Genomic DNA, 18,039 nt, shown 5'->3' on the forward strand with positions numbered 1-18,039 from the left:
ATTTCAGTTATTGTGTTGTTCATCACTCTTTGTTTGTTCTTTATTTCTTCTAGATCTTTGTTAAACATTTCTTATATTTTCTCAATCCGTGCCTCCATTCTATTTCTGAGATTCTGGATCATCTTTACTATCATTACTCTGAATTCTTTTTCAGGTAGGTTGCCTCTTTTCTCTTCATTTATTTGGTTTTGTAGGTTTTTACCTTGTTCCATCATCTGTGACATATTTTTTTTGTCGTCTCTTTTTTTTTTTTTTTTTTTTTGAGGGATAGGATTGTGTTCCTGTCTTACTGGTTGTTTGGCCTGAGGCTTCCAGCACTGAGTTTGTAGGCTGTTAGGCAGAACTGAGTCTTGGTGCCAAGATGAGGACTTCTGGGAGACCTCATTCAGATGAATATTCCCTGGGGTCTGAGTCTCTCTGTTAGTCCAGTGGTTTATACTCAGAGCTCCCACTGCTGGAGCTCTGGCCCTACCCCCAGCTCATGAACCAAGATCCTGCAACCTGAGTGGGGCAGGAAAAAAAAAAAGCACAAAGAAAAAAAGGAGAACAGTAACAAAGAATAAAAAGTAAAATAAGATTAGAAAAGTAACAAATATGTTAGAAAGAATGAAAAAATAAATATAGGTGAAACAACAACTGGAATGTAAAACAGAGCACAATAGTAAAAAAGAAGAGAAAAAAAAAAAGCCGGAAAAGGCCTTAGCTGTGGGGGGCGAGGTTTAGGCAGTGGGCAGGACATATGCTTAAGACCCACAGGGCCCGAAAAGGCCCTGGGGAGGGGTGGGCTTAGGCTCAGCAGGAGGGTCCCAGGAGTGCCTCTGGCCTTGGAGGTTGTAAGGCCAGGTCTAGGACCACAGCAGGCTTACTGTGCCTGAGTAAGCAGGGGTAACACTAGGCACATTCCCCCCTCATCCTCCAATACTGGAGGGCCCCTCCCCATTGGCCTCTCTTCTTCTCCCTCTCCCTCCTATGCCCCTAGGAGTCACGCAGCAGGAGGGGGCCCCAGAAGGCAGGGGACCAGACCTGGAACCCCAACAGGCTTCCTGTGGCTGAGATGGTGGGGGAAATGCTCTCTGTGCCTCCCCTGATCCTCCTGATCCCAGATGGCCCCTCCCCGACTGCCTCTCCTCCTCTTTCCCCCTCCTCCCTCCCTCCCACGGCCCTAGGGCCCACAACACTGGAGGGGGCCTCGGAGAATAGAGGACCAGGACTGGGAGCCCAACAGGCTTCCTGAGGCTGAGAGGGTGGGGGAAACGCCTTCTGTGCCTCCCCTGGTCCTCTGATCCCTGAGGCCCCCTCCCATCCGCCTCTCCTCTTCTCCCTCCACTTCCCTCCTACCCCACTAGGACCAACGCAGCCTAGAGGGGGCCTCAGAAGGTGGAGGAACTGGCTCAAGAGCCCCGCAGGCTTCCTGGGGCCCGACTGGGCTGGGGAAACACTGGGTGTGTTCCCCCTGATCCTCCAAGCCCCTGAGGGTCCCTCCAGGAGTGGGAACCTGTCCCCCCTCCCAGCCACCCCTCAGGGGCACCGGTCCTGTCCAGCCTCCACTTCTCCTCCCCCCTCACTCCCCCCATGTCCTACCCAGTTGCTCAGGTGTTCCTCCCATCTCCTTGGGCGTTGAGATCCTCCACCAGCAACCGGCAGGTGCTCTAGTTGTGGGGAGATGCGAACTCCATGTCTTCCCACTAGATGTATTCTTGATTTGTTCATCAGGGAGGTGAGCTCAGCGTCCTCCTGCTCTGCCACCTTGATCTCCCTTGTCTTCCTCTTCACCCATTTTTAAAAAATGTTATGTCTTGTTTTTACTCAGTAGTAGGAGCTATTTGTGGTAAGGAAATTAGTCTTTTATCATGATTTGTCTTCCCCTTGGGTTTATTAATGATTTTTTTCAATGTATAGACCATTTATATGTAGTCATAATCATTACTTAGTTTTCCAGTTGTTTGCTGATCTAAAAGCGTCTTCCAAATTTGAGGATTTCTTAAAAGGAGTTCAGGGAAGATCTCTTGGTGCTATATTTTTCACACAGGTTAAGAAAGTTTTTTTCTATGAAATGAAAAAAAATTATTCCCCTACCTGTTTTCTAGAAAGGATTTAAGAGACCTTACAATAAAAGACATCAATTTTATTAGAATAAAGTCTGAACACCAAAAATAGTAAATAAGAGAAAAAGCAGGTACCATAGTCACAAGAATTTATTTATTGAAAGATAAATTCGATTTATTAATTTATTTAAGTAACTCTGACCATTAAATTTCTTGGCAGTCATGCCCGAAGAGCCAAAAATTTAAAAAGGTACATTAATTAGATTTTTGTTATAAGAGGACACATACTGATTCTTTTATTTTATTTTTCTTTCTGTACGTGGGCCTCTCACTGTTGTGCCCTCTCCCGTTGCGGAGCAAGGCTCCAGACGCGCACGCTCAGCGGCCATGGCTCACGGGCCCAGCCGCTCCACAGCATGTGGGATCTTCCCGGACTGGGGCACGAGCCCGTGTCCCCTGCATCGGCAGGCAGACTCTCAACCACTGCACCATCAGGGAAGCTCCACATACTAATTCTTTAAGAGAAAGATGTTATCATACTAAATTCTGCAGCTAGTTTATCACAGGGAGTATTATTCAGGGAAATTTGTGTCTTTGTTTTTATTTTTGTTTGTTTGGCTGCAACAAGACTTTCTGACTGAATGTTCCTAGTCAGAAATCCTTATCTACCTATGGAGTTCTCCCATTGTATTCATCAGGACTCTGGACTGTTCAATTCTTCTTTCTTCTAATGACTAGGTTTACCTTACTTATTCTCAAGAGAGAGTAATTCTGACAGGACATCTGCCCCTCTTGCCAGAAAGTTGCAACTGTTAGAAACTAGGATCTGGGGTAGAAATCAAAAGTTGTTGGTTTCAGGCAAAGTAAGTGACCCATCATTTGAACATCTGAGCTGTTGTCATCAGCTATTGGGCTTCCTGCACTGCCTTTTTGTCTTAAATTCTTTCCCTTTCTTCCTTCACAGAGATCTGCCAGACTTTTGCTGAAGTGGTGAGCTGTGTGCTCTAAGGACTAACTTTTGGGAAACAGGTTTCCTCCTGAAGAGGGCTTTGACAAGAAAGCTGTTGGGTGTAAATGAGCGGATCATGACAGATGTTTTTCATTGCTCCAGTATGCTTTTGTGAAATAGGAGGCCTTTGAAGCTTGGAGCAGCTCCCCTGTGGCATGCCATAGAAGACTGTGCCTCCTTTAGACACAGGGAACATCAAGGGCACCTCTGGGTACCACACGGCAGCTTAGACAGAGTGCAGCTAAGAGGCAATGGGTTTTTCATTTATTACTCTTTGAAGAAAGACATATGTTACCTCGAGACAGAAGATGGAAGAATCTTAAAAAAGAAAAAGACATCCTGATTATTTGTTTTAGATGCTCTTCCTCTTTGAGTAATCTGCACACTGGATTAGTTACTTAACAAAGTACAGTGTTCGTAGGATTAATGGAGAAGAGAGGAATGTGAAAAACACTCTAAGCTGGTTTAATGAAACAAAGATGTTAATGATATTTAGGAAGCCTGAGATTTACCATTCTAGACTTTGCTTTACCTAAGACTTAAAGATGTAGATGACCTTGGAAATACACTCATTTTAATTGGCTTTTATGAACCTGTCTACCACCACCTGAGGTGAAAGCCAAGAATAGCTCACTCTTCTCTTTTTTTTTTCCCTTGCAGTTTTACTGAGATATAATTGACATACAGCACTGTATAAATTTAAGGGATACAACCTAATGACTTGACTTACATATTTTGCAAAATGATTCCTGCAATAAATTTAGTTAACATCCATCACCTCATGTATTTGCCAAAAAATGTTTTTTTCCCTCGTGATGAAAACTTTTCCACTCTTCTTGAGTAATCATTCTGTCTGCAGTGGAAAGCCCTCACACTCGTAAATTTCTCTGGTCGCAAGAGGTTTCTAAGAAGAAATCTGCAAAGAAAAAGAAAAAAGGTTGATGCAAACTGTCTTGTCCCTACTGTCTCCCCTTTCTGTGTGTGTGTGTATCAAGTTACCTCAAAGACAGTATATTTGGGGGTGCACATATATGTGCTTTCATTAAAACACGTCACTCTCAGTAGCACCCTATACATTACTATTTAAAAAAAAAAACCCGGATAGATCAAAATTTCACTTTTCTCTGTCACCATAAACTAAAGCTATTCAGTGGCTACCACACCCTTGGCTCTCTATTGTTTTTTTATTTGGATATAAATGATATTACAGTATCGTCATCCCAGTCTATTACAAACCAGAGTTTAGAATGCCTCTTGAAGATTTTGCTTTTTATAAACAACTTAACAATAAAAAACAGTCATTACCTAGATAACATTTATTGCTACAGACTCTCAAGTTGTTTATTATTAAACATACCTATTGTGATAAATTTTCTAGAAACTTTGAGCTGTACAGATTCTTATAATTGCCACTATTATCTATCTTTATAGTTTTGCAGATTGTTCAGTTTTTGTTTTCTTTTGATGCTTTGCTTCCACCAATGAGAGAAGTATTTCGAAGTTGAAACCTAATATGAAATGTTGACCCGACAGGATACTGGCCTTCTTGAAGCTTTCCTGCTAGGATTACTTGTCAGTGATTTAGGAATGCCATTCACTGTTGTAGGCATTCCTCATGCCCTAAAACAGGCACCCAAGCATTAGGACAATGAGATTCATTGTATGTGAAGAAAGGTCAGCAGTTGTTTTACTAGTTCATAAGATACTGGAATTAAGATGACAATTTAAAAGCTAAATGTCAACAAACAAACAAACAAACAAACAAAAAAAGCTAAATGTCAAGGCTTGGAAGGCCTGCATACCTTCGTTCTAGTCAACCTGAGATACTTGACTTCTCAATGGTTTAATCTTCAGGAGCAGCGAAGTAGGGTAAAGAATAAAGAATAAAGAACCCAACATATGCCTATCGTATTACAGTAATTTTTAGGATTGTTAGACACTAAAAGAACTTAGTAAGGAACACAAAATGTTAATGGTTTCTTTAGTTAATTTGAATATTCTTTTCAGTGGTTAGTGAGTAATGTTCAATAATTTACTTAACTATGCTGCTGTTTCCAATTTCCAATTGTGAAATTATATAATTATTGACTTACTGGTATAAAGAAATTACTTCTTTTTCAAAGAGAGATAAAATTAAATAAATAATATACCAATACGGGTTCCCCTTCACTTACAGAAAGACTGGTCTCCACGAGGTGATATCCAAAACAACTAACCTGAAATTCTTAAGAGAAGAAGCTGTTTTCAATTCACTGTATTCTCTTCTTAAAATAATTGGTAGTCATATTTTGGCTGTGTGTATCATCTAAATGTTCCTTTCTTTCCTGGGCATTTGTCATAACTCTGTTTGGGGTATAAGTATGCCCTCTCTCACTTAATTTCTTTCCTGACTTTCTCATTCCTTGTTAAGGATCTCAGAAATAATTTTATGAATAATGGCCAGTATCCTATTTCATGTCACAAAAGTACATTGGCCCAGTTAGTGTTTTAATCATTACATAGGATAAAGACTGATAAGTAGTGTGCTAATGCAAAAACTGAAACATGAATTAACTTAATATTAAGTGTGTAGCTTTAAATCATTTGGTGGGGGTCACTAAAGTAATAAAGCCTGTGTTGTCCTGCTTGTTAACTTTGGGGAACATTTCAGTGAGGTGAGGCCAAATGCCATGTCCCTCTTCTCCACCTTGTGTTGGAAAGGAAATAAATAAGAGTGCTTGCTCATTTGTAGATAACCCTAGCAGTGGGACCCAACAGAGATTCTAGAGACTGTGGTAGGAGATGTACTCACTTGGAGACGGGAGAGAGTATGGAGCTTATGATGAAGGTAGCAGTGTGCCCAAGAGACATCCCTGAGGAGGTTGTTGAAAGTCTAGTCCAGATTCTAGTTCTCTGCTCTGCTGAACTTTGTCTATAACCTGAGAGAAGTCCCGACAATTTCTGTGGACCACAACTTCCTCCTCTGTATAACCTCTTAGTTATTTCGGCTTTAAAAGGACATGAATTTGTACACTGAAGTTGGTTTGTAGGAGCTAAACTAAGCCCCTGTGTACTGAGGGTCTATGGGAAAATGCAGAGTTCCAAATAAACAATCACAAGGATGCTTTTATTTCAGAATCCAAATAGACACAGACTCTGAAACGCTAGACTTGTGACTGGTTTATTAACTGAGGGATTCTGGAATTGAAGTGTGACTGGCCCTATTCTGTGTTGATTAATCACAGACCCCAGAGGGTATAAGTGAAGAACAAAGGATTCAGGAGTTGACTGCGATGGAAGAGTCCCGGATAGCAATTCTGAACAACCTCGAGGAATTTGAACAAAAAATCAAAGATATAAATGACCAGATGGAGGAATCTTCCAGAGAGGTATAAACCACAAGTTCACTTACTACCCTCTCTCATTTTTCTTTCTTTCCTTTAGCTTAAATATATCAGTGCCTATTGGGGGGCAGAATACATAGAGGTCAACATGAGCAATTTGTAGCTGTGTAAAATGGGTACATATGTGGGGTAGAAATGCCTTTTTTAATGTTTCTTTCTGGGTTTTTTTTTTCATCCCATGAGATGAACATATGAAGCCATTTTTAATGTGCATTATATATAACCGACTTTGTCTTAACTAGTGTATGCTTTCTGAGCTGCTTCAAGATCTGTCAGCTGAGGTACCATGTATTTAGACGTTTAAGTTCAAATCCAACAAACATTTTCTGAGCATGTTAAGTATAAGTTGGGTATCATCTTGGCACTATGGGGGGATTTACATAATTAAAGAAAGGGGCAATTTTTTAATACCTCCATAGAATGAGAAGAAGCAGCTAACTCTGCCTAAGAAGGATCTGCATGTCTGTACTCACGGATGATGCAATCAGCCCATGTGTGGAAGGGGACTGCTCACCTGTTATCTTATGCATAGACCCCGGGAAGCCCCTCCTGCTGGCATTGCTAGGAATGCAGCGCTTGCGTGCTGGGCTGAGTATAATTTTCATTTCCCATGCTCTAGGGACAAACAAGAGACGGGGCTGCTCCCAAGATGGTTCACACTTGAGCTTGAATCTAAGCGAATAGGCAAAATATCCTTGAGAAGTAAGCAGAAAAGGGGTTATCATAGAAAAATTAAATGAGAAGATAACTAGTGTTAGCAAATATATTCTGGCCTCCCCACTTTCTCATATAGGAATCCTGAGTCTCACGTGGGTTCTCTGGAGTGTTTTCTGGGCTCCATAATCTCACTGATAATGGTAAAACTTTTTGCAATTTGTAACTGTTAAAAATGCACCTCTAAAGGGAGCAGCTGAAAATTTCCCTGAAGGTGAAACACCTCTGAGCTTTGTTTTGTGTCCTCAGTTGGATATGGAATGTGCTCTCTTGGATGGAGAACAAAAATCAGAAACAACTGAACTTATGAAAGAGAAGGAGATTTTGGATCATCTAAATCGGAAAATAGCAGAACTGGAAAAGAACATTGTTGGTGAAAAGACCAAGGTAAAAGAAAATTATATTTGATACAAATTTTATGGGCAAAATGGTGCTTCCATTTGATTGAATTTAAATGTTGTATGAATTGCCATGGTGTTGGATTTGTGTGTCATGTTCCTAGAGACAGCAGCACTGGAAAAAAGTCTTAAGATGAGGTAAGTAGCTGCAAATTAAGAACTGTCAGGTGCAGAGCAGCTGATGCTAAGATAGTAGAGCCTGTTTAGTTTTTGAGCCAGTATTCATGGCAGCTTATTCTGCTTGAGCTGAGTGAATTGCTTTTTTCCAATCAGCCTTTCTGCTCTTCTGATTCTGCTTTGTTTTTAAAGAATCATTTTAGTACTTTGGAACTTCTTTCCGGCAGTGCCCTGTAAGGGTGGCTTAAACACATTCAAATATGGTTGCCTCATTTCTTTTCATTTTTCTGTTTATTAAAAAGATGAATGGGAACCATGCATTTCATCTGTCTCGCCTTGCCATTGGCTTCAATGCAAGTGCACTGCTCTTTGAAAAATGCACTGCAGTTTTCAGGGGATCCTCACACACTGCTGAGTGAAAGCTGTGAAACACAGCTGACACTTATTTTGGAAAAGAATATTTTTGAAATGCTTACACATTTCAGGCCACAACCTAAATGTTAGCCGATACCTCCTAGGGAGTATGAAGAATTACTTGCAGTTTTTAGAATTCAAGGTGGTAGTTGGGTTTTTTGTTTTTCTGTTTGTCTATTTTTTGCGGAAAATATTTCACTTACTCTCCTCTCAAATTCTGAGTTAGTTATAACTGAACTAAGCCTAAATTAAAATTCAAAATTCCAGTTTGAGAAAGAAAAACTAATGAGCTTGAACACATTCCTTTCTTGCTCATCACGTTCTCCACTAAGCTGAGAAAAAGAAAAAAAATTCAGTTTGAGTAAACTCCAGTGGTAATATGTGGAAAGGATTTCTGCTCAGTGTGGCTTCCTTTTTAGGCTTCTCTTTGTTTGCGACCTATAAAGGAGGGCATTTGATCTTGGTGCCAGAGAATGAGCTCAAAAAGATATTGTCAGAAATTGAAGTCAGATTAAAAGCTACATATCAATATCTTGGTTGCCTGCTTATCAAGATTAAAATGCACATCTTTTTCATATTAAATTTTATGTATGTGCCTTCGAGCTCTAGACTTTGAAATAGTAAAGAATCCATTTGGGTAGTAGCTATATTTTTCTTTAAAAGCTGGAAACCATATCGAAGGATTGATTGTCTAGTTCTGCTGTACAGGAGGATTATGGTTTTCAAAGTTTCCGCACTGATACAGCAAGAAACTTTCATTGGAGGCATCAGATGTTTTTGTTTTGGTGCTTAGTAGTATTTTACTATTTATGTCCTACTGGAAAGCTTGCGGGACATAGGAATGGGGTTTCAGGTTCCCTGTGAACCTGTCTGCCTTCCCCATCCATGTAGTTGTTTATCTTTGTGTAGCCCGCATATGACATGACCTATAACTTCTATTTGTCTACCTGTCATTAGCATCAGATTCTACACAAAAGTGAAGCAAGTTGAGTCAATGCTAAATCTCACTTCCCAGGGACAGTTGTGTTATATTCTCCAGACCTAAGTAAGGTAGAGTCAGAACTCCAGGAACATGAGTGGAAACAATCAAGGAGGAGGCTACTTCCATCTTTCCTATTATTGTTTTGGTGGCTTGATAGAGGCTGTGCATAGGAGAGAGGACGCTGGGGGCTTGAAGTATAGAATCAGCTCATGCAGCTGTTAGGGGATTAGCTGGTCTCGGAAGGTGGGATTATTGTCTGTCATCACATGATATGAAAAATGGCAAAAACTGGCTTTGGGTGAGGGATTCCAGAGGAGAATGAGGGAAGTGAAAGCAGACTGAGCTGGATGATGTTACTGCATATTCTTGACAACCGAACTCAAATAGAGACCCATTACTGCTTGGCAACATCTCTCTGTTTCTCAAGTAAAGTTATTCTACCATTTTATAGCACGGCTATTTTATACCTTCACTCTGTTCAAACTTCTAGTCCACTTTCATTACCCTGGCTCTGAGATGATCTCACCACCTACTTCACTGAGAAATTAGAGCATCTCATCTTCACAACTAAGGAAGGCTCTCTTCCCCTCAAATACCAGTCCCTTTGGATGTGCCCAGGGTACCGTCCCAACATCTAGAGGTCTACAGTCCTTCTGTTCCGAACTCCCCCCAGCCTCTCCCACTTTACTGGACCTGTACTGTCAGTATGCCAGTATTATTATTATTTTTAATTATTATTATTTAAAAATAAAGTTCCTTCCAGCACCTGCCTTAGCTAGTTTCTCTTCAGCATAGCCAAGCTTTTCAAACAGTTTTCTCAGTATACTGTGTGTTCTCCTGCTTAGTTCACCGTTCCTCCCATTCTTGTTCCACTACTCCATAATATTTGCTCCTGTTAAGACCACTAAAAGCCTTGGTGCTGCCTAACCCACCCACTGGGTGCTTTTCAGCCCTCTTATGATCAGACTCCTGAGCAGCATTCAAGACAAGGGACAACTCTTTTCCTTGACACTTCCCCTCCCCCACCCCTTTGCCTTCGTGTACCACACTCCTCTGGTTTTCCTTCTCTTTCTCTTACTTATCTCTCTGACTTTTCCATCCGAGTTCCCGTTCCTTCTTCCTCTGCCTCTATCCAGCCAGTTGTTACAATGTCTCTGATCTGAACCTTCTTCTTTTTTTTTGAAGCAAGCTCAGACTTTCCCAGAAGTCCACAGAAAAGTTCTGCTTGCTCTCGTTGGTCTGAATTAAGATATATGCTTTGAATCATTTACTTTTTTAAAAAAATTGAGGTGTAATTGACATATAATATTATATTAGTTTCAGGCACATAACATGATTCGATATTTGGATACATTGTGAAATGATCACCACAATATTTCTGGTTAACATCTGCCATCTCTTGTTGAGAACTCTCTTCTCTTATGTTCTCACATTCTTTTATAGCCATGGCTTCAAATAACATGTACATGCTGGTGACTGCCAAATGTATGTCTTTAGCCCACAACCCTATTCTGTACTTCTGACTCATATCCTGTAGCCTACCTGATATCTCCACTGAGATATTTCTCAGGTATTTCCAGCTGAACACGATGTAACCGAACTCTTGATCTCATCCTTCCCCTGGCCTTCCATACACTTCCCCTGCCTCTGATCCTGTTCTTCCTCTAGTTTTCCCATCAAGACATGGCATCTCTATCCACCTATATGTCCACACAGAAACCTGGAAGTAGATCTTGATACTGCTTTCTCTATCACCCCCACTTCTAATTGATTACAAAGCTATTTTTCAATTACTTTAACTTCTCTGCATCTCCCCTCATAGCATTCTCTTCTAAATCATCAAAATTTCCTCTTGAGTTCCATTTCCATTTACTTCCCTTCAGTCTGTTTGCTTCACAGTAACCAGAGTGATTTTTCTTTTAAAATTTAAATTAGGTCATATCACTCTGGTTTGTGTTCTCCTGCATTTTATATAAATCTAAACTCCTTACCTATCCTGACCCTTTCTATCACCTTTCTCCCCTCTTCACACCACTTTCATGGCGGCCTTCCTTCTGTTTGTTTAAAGATCCATCCCACCCTCCACCCCTGCCAAGGTCCCTGGCAGACCAGCATGCCCTGCCTGGAATTCCCTTTCCTATATTCCATGCCTTGTTGGTTGCCTGTCTTTCAGCACTTAAGTTCAGTGTTAGTTTTTCAGAAAAACCCTACTAGCCCTTTCCAGCTCAGATTATATTCATTCTGTTGTTCTTTCAGTCCTTTTACAAATAACATTTTATAATTTATATTTGTTTTGGGCTTGTTAGATATTTATTTCCCTCTCTAGCCTGTGAAATAGAGGCAGGCACTGTTATCCACTATTTATCTAGCTCATAACAGGTGCCAGAATACCGCCCAGTGTTCTTCGGGAATATTGTACTTGGATCTCCTGCTAACAGTGAGTCCTGGCTGGGTCTGAACAGAAACATTGAGCCAAACACCTGCCTGAGAGCTACGTGCAGCCAACTTTCAGGACAGCTGGGGTGGTCTGTCCAAATGCTCATGCCAGGGGCTTGTAATCACGCTGCCCGTCGAGCCAGAGCGTAAGACAGAAGAAGGAAATGGCCTTTGCCCTTTTGGATCTCGTTTCCTTTTCCATACACCTGTTGCTGCTGTCAGATATAAACTGTGGAATGAGAAAACCAAAACCTTAAAAGATATCCCTGTTGGGGAAGCTCCAATTCAGATGTCAATAGCACATCCTGTAAGCCTGGCCCTCATTTTTTGGAGACAAGGCCTGGAGCCATAGGAAGAAAGTTCAGTAACACCTCAGAGTTCAAATCCTGGTGTGAAATTAATGACATTGTTTCCTTGGATCTCAAGACCAGTCTTTAGCATTGTTTCTTTTAGCTGATTTGGGAGCTATCATTCTATTTTACATATTTAGTATAAATTAATGTATTTCATAGGTGACCACTATTTATTGTATGCTACCATATAAAATATAAACTATAGGCATAATTACATATACAACATAAAATATAGACAGTGTATTTAATTGTGTATTTGTTGAACATTTTTGCAGTGGCTCCCTGGGCTGACCTTTCACTGTCCTTATGGGGACCACTGTCCGGAACATCAGTGCCCCTGTTTCCATGCGGCTCTGAGCTAAATGCCACCTGCCTGTTGTGTTCTCAGACGGTAGCCACATCACAAATAGAGTCTCTATGAACTTATAAACCCTAAACAAATAGAAGTATCAGACTTGAACATAAACCCAGAGGGGATGTTTATTTGACGCAGTAAGCGATAATCCATAGTGTTTTCTTAGGGCAAGAGAAAGGAGAGAGACTTGTTAACCTCTGTGCTGGTAGATTGTTTTAGGTTGGTGGGCTTGATGACTGGGGGTGGGGAAACCACCAGAACCATGAAGCTCAGTTTGGGCAAAAGCTGGAAGCGACTTCCCTCCCCCTGCACTTCCCCTCTCCAAGGCAAAGCCTGATTTGGGGCAACTGCTGAAAAGTATGAAAGTGTTCCTGCATTTGTTTATGTACGTTTTCCTTCTGTCTTTGTCTATTTCTGACTACATAAAAAATTCAGAACTAAAAATAGTTTTTCAGTTTCTCTATTTTTGGATTATCTGTCTCATTTCTGCTCCTTAGCATATGACAATGAAAAGTTAGCTGTACTGAAATTAAATTAAATGGTTAAGGAAAGGCTCTGCTTACCTAGTATTGTTGAAGAGTCTTTCCATCATCTAGATGGTGATCACAAAGCTCAAACCATCCTTCTGTTTAAGGATCTGTCCTCACACAGATAGGTTGTGATATTTTGTAGCTATACTGGTCTGCACACTTTTATAGCTAAACACACTTAAAGGTGTGAGCTGAAGTTTAAATCACTCTACGCCATGCAACACGTTCCTGGGTGAAATCTTGAATTAGTTGACTATTTTTCTGTAATAAGCATATAGCTTTGTGTCTTAAGTGGTTAAACTGTATTCTCCATTATTATCTTGCCAGAGTACCTGTTACTTCCTCCCCATCTTTCCTTCAGAGCCAGGGGAAGACAGAGAGCCTGCCCAGAATTCCTCAGCAAAGTGTTAATGCCTCTTGAGTGCAGTCTTTGCCAAGTCACAGGCAGTGTTCAGAAGGGACCCAGCCCTTCCCGTGCCTCTTTCTTACATTTCAAAGTTAGCTCCCTGGTTAGAGGAAGTGGAAATATATCATAGGATTTGGGGATTAAATCAACAGGGTTCCAGATTAGTGTGATTTTTTTTCTGGTGGTTGTTTGATTATGTAAATCCTTAGTATTCTGATTTTCCAATGTTTTCTACACTAAACATCCATCAACTGTGCAATTAAGATGTCAAAGCCAATGGTAAAAAAAAGCCTAGGAAAGTAACATAAAAATGTGCCTCTTTAGAGGCAGGCAGAGAATGGGTTTTCAGCAATAACCATCTGGGGACACAGGTCTGTAATCTTTCCTCTGCAATTCTAAAAAGTTTTGTAGAGGAAAAAAACTTTTTATAAGGTTGGCACCAAAACTTAGTTGGTTTCAAAACCTGACTTGGACTGATATTCACGCTCAATATGAATATTCATAAGTAGCTGCAGAAATAGAAACATGTTTGATTACACGGTTTTGCCCCAGACCTCAGTGGAAATGCCATACAGTATATGCTATATGAACTGTGTTACCTCTATCAAATGCAGAATATTCTGAAATCTAGAACACATCTGGCCTTAAGAATTTCAGATAAGTGATTTTGGGTCTAAAACAATTGCCTAATGTTGAACCTCTGAGGATGCCTGCCTCTCTAACCACCCCGCAGGGCTCAGGAACTGGAAGGAGGGGGCCTCTCAGGGTGTATGGAGAGGACTTTGGATGGGCTACCCTTAAAAATGATGGCTTAGGTACTATGAATCTTAACATATCACTGCATCAATTCCAAACTTGACCCAGTGTTTCAATAAACATGGCCTGAGTACCTAGAGGGTGCTGGAGTCTATGCTGAACAGTTTGGAAATTAGAAAGATGAATCTTAATTTTTAAGAAAACCTTTATCAAGCTAATAAGGCTGCCAAATTAGGAAAAAAATATATAGGATGCTTGGTTAAATTTAAATTTCAAATAAAGAGAATAATTTTTTGGTGTAATTATGTCCCATGCATTATTTAAGACATACTTACATTTAAAAAATCATTTGTTGTTCATCTTAAATTCACGTTTAACTGTGTATCCTCTATTTTATCTGGCAACCCTATAAACTAATGAAGTAGGCATCTTTTCAGGGTAACCTTGAACCATCTGCTTACCAAATATTAGTTAAATGTGGTAAAATTATTTTTTTATAGGTATTCAAAAATTTTCTTTGTAGTATTGGAATTCAGTTAGAGCCAGCAAGTTAAATTTCAGTTCCTTCCTTCGAGAATACAACTTAGAGAAAATTTATTATTGTCTTTTAATCACGGATCTGGCAAAATAAGTGGTCCTGAGAAAGCCTTAGATTTTTAAGTTTATTCAAGATTATTGGCAATTCTTGTGTACATGTTCAGATTATTTAGGGTAAATTTATACCCACTCCTGATCATTTGTATGATTAGAAGCGAGTCGTTCTACCTCTGAAAGTGAAATGCATCATTCCTCTCTGAAAGCATATTGGATATTGGAATCTCACAGTTCTTTTTTTCTTTTGGTTTACTTGAGGCATTTAATCTAATAGTAAAAATTTTACATTTGAGGTGTTACCTGTAAGAGAGGACTTTTATACTATGAAGGAAAGGTGCTAAGGCCAAATGTCTTCAAGTTTGGGTAGATTTTGTATTAATGTCCTATGTCTTCATGACAAAAATCAAATTGTAATTAATTTTGCCTTTGCCTCTCACATTATTCTGGGTGGCTAAATCAGTGATTCTGACTGCATATGAGAACACCTGGAGAGATTTTTAAAAAACTTGTTCCCTAGCCTTATACCCCCTAGGTTTCTAAGTGAAGGCCTGGGAAATACTATATTTAAAAGCTCACCCAGTTTATTCTAATGTGGTCAGGTCTAAGAACCACTTCATGAGGACAGTAATCAAGTTACCTCGTTTCTCTGTCTCTATTCCCCTTATAAATATTTATTGATTGAATGAATGAACAACTCACCATGGAAGTAGATGTAGGCCCAATTTTATATACTGCTTTTTACTTTCATTTGCTGGTGAAAAATTTACCTTTGGCGCTATATACACTTCAGGAACATCAGTCTTTTCTTTTTTTGGCCACGCTGCATAGTTTGTGGGATCTTAGTTCCCCGACCAGGGATTGAACCCTCCTCAGCAGTGAAAGTGCAGAGTCCTAACCACTGGACCACCAGGGAATTCCCAGGAACATCAGTCTCAAATATGCAAAATAGGCAGAATCTTACAATGAACTTGTGACCCAACTGGATTTTTGCTGGCCCATCAAGAGAGGACAAGTCAGTTTGAGAATGATGGAGGTGTCTGTGTTTCTAGGGAAGTCATGTTCTGATCTTTGTTATAAATACACCCTTTACATCTGGATCTTCCTGGAGTGTTCCGATTCCTTATAATGTTATTCTTTCCACAAAGTGAAATTTGTTAAATATATTAAAAATGCATTTTCATTCATTTATTTCCTGAAACCAAATTTATGAATCCTAAGAAAAAAATGTTGTGCTCTCTCCCAATTTGATGTTTGGAAAATATTGCTGTGCCTATAGTAGTTAGAATAGGTGACTTTAACTAATTTAAATCTGGGGGGAAGAGAATAACACCCAGTGTTCATATTTTACATGTAAAAAGCTAGAATCCCTGAACGCTGGAATGTCATCTAATTTGTCCAACTATTTTACCTTCGCTGTAGAAGGTGATACTTTCAGCTCTAATTAGCTGCTTGCCTAGAGCTAATTTTTCTTTGAAAACTTCCTGGACAGTAAATAGAAGAGAGGTATATTAATTTCTTTCTGGCTCAGAGGTTGTCTACTTTTGGCTCTTGTAGGAGTGATATCACGTCTGTGGCCCCCTGTGGTGTATGGCCGGGCCCATCTGCCACTAGTCCCTCTTTCATCCTTCCCCTCACTTCCTTTGCCCTAGCTTCGGCCCCACTGAGCTGTCACTCTGAGACCCAGGTAGTGGTCACAGAATTATGGATAAACCACAGAGAAGCTGCAGAAGGTCCTGATGGTGTCTGCTTGCATAATGGTTCTAACTGCCCCCTTGTATGGGATTGCAAAACGTTTTGAGCACCTCAGAAGGAAGGCACTATGTAAACATAAGGTACTTTTTATTAGTTGTTTATTTGTGCTTATTATTAGCAATTTAAAAATTGAGAGCATCAGAGGAATAGTTTGGTTATTGCTTCGGAGTTGAGACCTGTGTGCCTTTCCATATTATTAAGTATCGTATCAGTGTTTTTTATAAAATATTATTTTAAATTTTAAGGCTTTGCATCTTTGCTATTTGATTGGAATGAATAGTTTTCTTATTTATTTAGCTTTCTGTTTGAAACTAGAATGGCTGCAAATTCTGGTGATACAACACCTAGAAATAGACCTCTTTGTGGACAAAATTCTTTTGCTGTGTAATAGGGCACTCTTAGATCTTCACACAAGGGAAATAACACATTTTCTTAGCCAAAGACAACAGGTGTTCTGTATTGTTGGTTTTATTAAGGGAAAAAAATGATTAATTTTGAAGCTAAAGATTAAATCTAACTGGCACTAGTATATTCAATTTTACTGTGAGGTAACACTTGAGAATCCTTTATTCTGTGAATGATGCCATCGCTTTTTCTCACTCCTACACAGCAGCTGTGCACAGTGAGCACACTTCACAGTAAAGACTGAGGAAACTTTCTTTCTTTCTTTTTTTTTGTTCGGCCACATAGCTTGTGGGATCCTAATTCCCTGACCAGGGATTGAACCTGGGCCTTTGGCAGTGAAAACGCCAAGCTGTAACCGCTGGACTGCCAGGGAATTCCCTTTTAGGAAACTTTCGTTATCGTCTGCTAACTTCTAAGTTGTAGAATCATTTTTAGGTTGATATATGGAGTAGGATTCTCAGTTTTCTCACTTCTAGATGTAATCATTTTGAGAAAGAAAAAGTGCTTCTAAATCAAAATATACATTTCTAAAATGCCCTTGACATTTTAAAATGTAAGCCAAAAGTGGAGATTCAAGTGTACTTGTGTAGGTATTGATGTCATATAGTTTTAGACTTAAACTCGAACATCTTTTATAAAGAATCTATGTATATGTTTACACAGGACATCATGACCATTTGGATGAAGAAATGAGAGTAGTATAAATTTATAGGGCTACTTCAAATCTTCATCCTTGAAAAAATTTTTTCTGTGATATGCTTAGAAGCCAGTTTTATTTCTACCAAATCAATAGTGAACATTAGAAAGTCAGGTGATGGCAAAGATTTTGCTTATTGAAGGGGTCAAAGGGTGGTGGTGCTTCCATTCCACTGAAGTGCTTTAGTTTAGGTTGAGAGTGTTACACAAGGAGAGAATTAGGTCTGAAATTTACTTCAAGGGTTCAGAGTATTGTAAAGGGAACGTAAGATGGGAAAACTGGCACTAAACGCATTGAGGTTTTGTTTCTCAGTTTGAGAGGCGGCCTTGGAAGACCCTGTGATACTGTATTATAATATTTGCCTGTTATACCCTGGAGAATATCCAGGGTCACTTTGGAGTGTGTGACTTGGGAGGGATTTAGTGTTATCTTCTCCTTTCTTCTATTCTCTGACCCTTTCTTTTTTTCCATGGTCCATGTTTCAATTATTTTTTATGCCAGTCATTGTAGGAAAGTCCTTATCTCCACAGTACATGTCACACCTTTGGTGCATCTGAGCTGTCTAACATGCCTTCCTCTTGCTGCTTTGTCAGTCTTGCATTTTTACTAGCTCTCTCAGTGTCTGAATTAGACGCTCTCCCGGGCAGCAGATTTTCTAATTGCTTAAGCTCTGAAGTTTGCCAAAGAGCTAGA

At 39.8% G+C, this 18,039-nt stretch overlaps 1 protein-coding gene across 19 annotated transcripts in view; it reads left to right on the top strand.

Annotated features, from left to right (window-relative positions):
• PHLDB2 (pleckstrin homology like domain family B member 2) overlaps positions 1-18,039 on the top strand; it is a 130,749-nt gene that overhangs the window by 71,238 nt on the left and 41,472 nt on the right. For all 19 annotated transcript variants that reach the window (XM_081234071.1, XM_081234072.1, XM_081234073.1 and 16 more), the window contains 2 exons: positions 6,279-6,422; positions 7,401-7,538. In XM_081234071.1, coding sequence (XP_081090197.1) covers positions 6,279-6,422; positions 7,401-7,538 — 282 coding nt within the window. The remainder of the gene's footprint in view (positions 1-6,278; positions 6,423-7,400; positions 7,539-18,039) is intronic.

This window comes from Mesoplodon bidens, assembly GCF_964165515.1.
Source record: "Mesoplodon bidens genome assembly, chromosome: 5".
NCBI classification, from domain to species: domain Eukaryota; kingdom Metazoa; phylum Chordata; class Mammalia; order Artiodactyla; family Ziphiidae; genus Mesoplodon; species Mesoplodon bidens.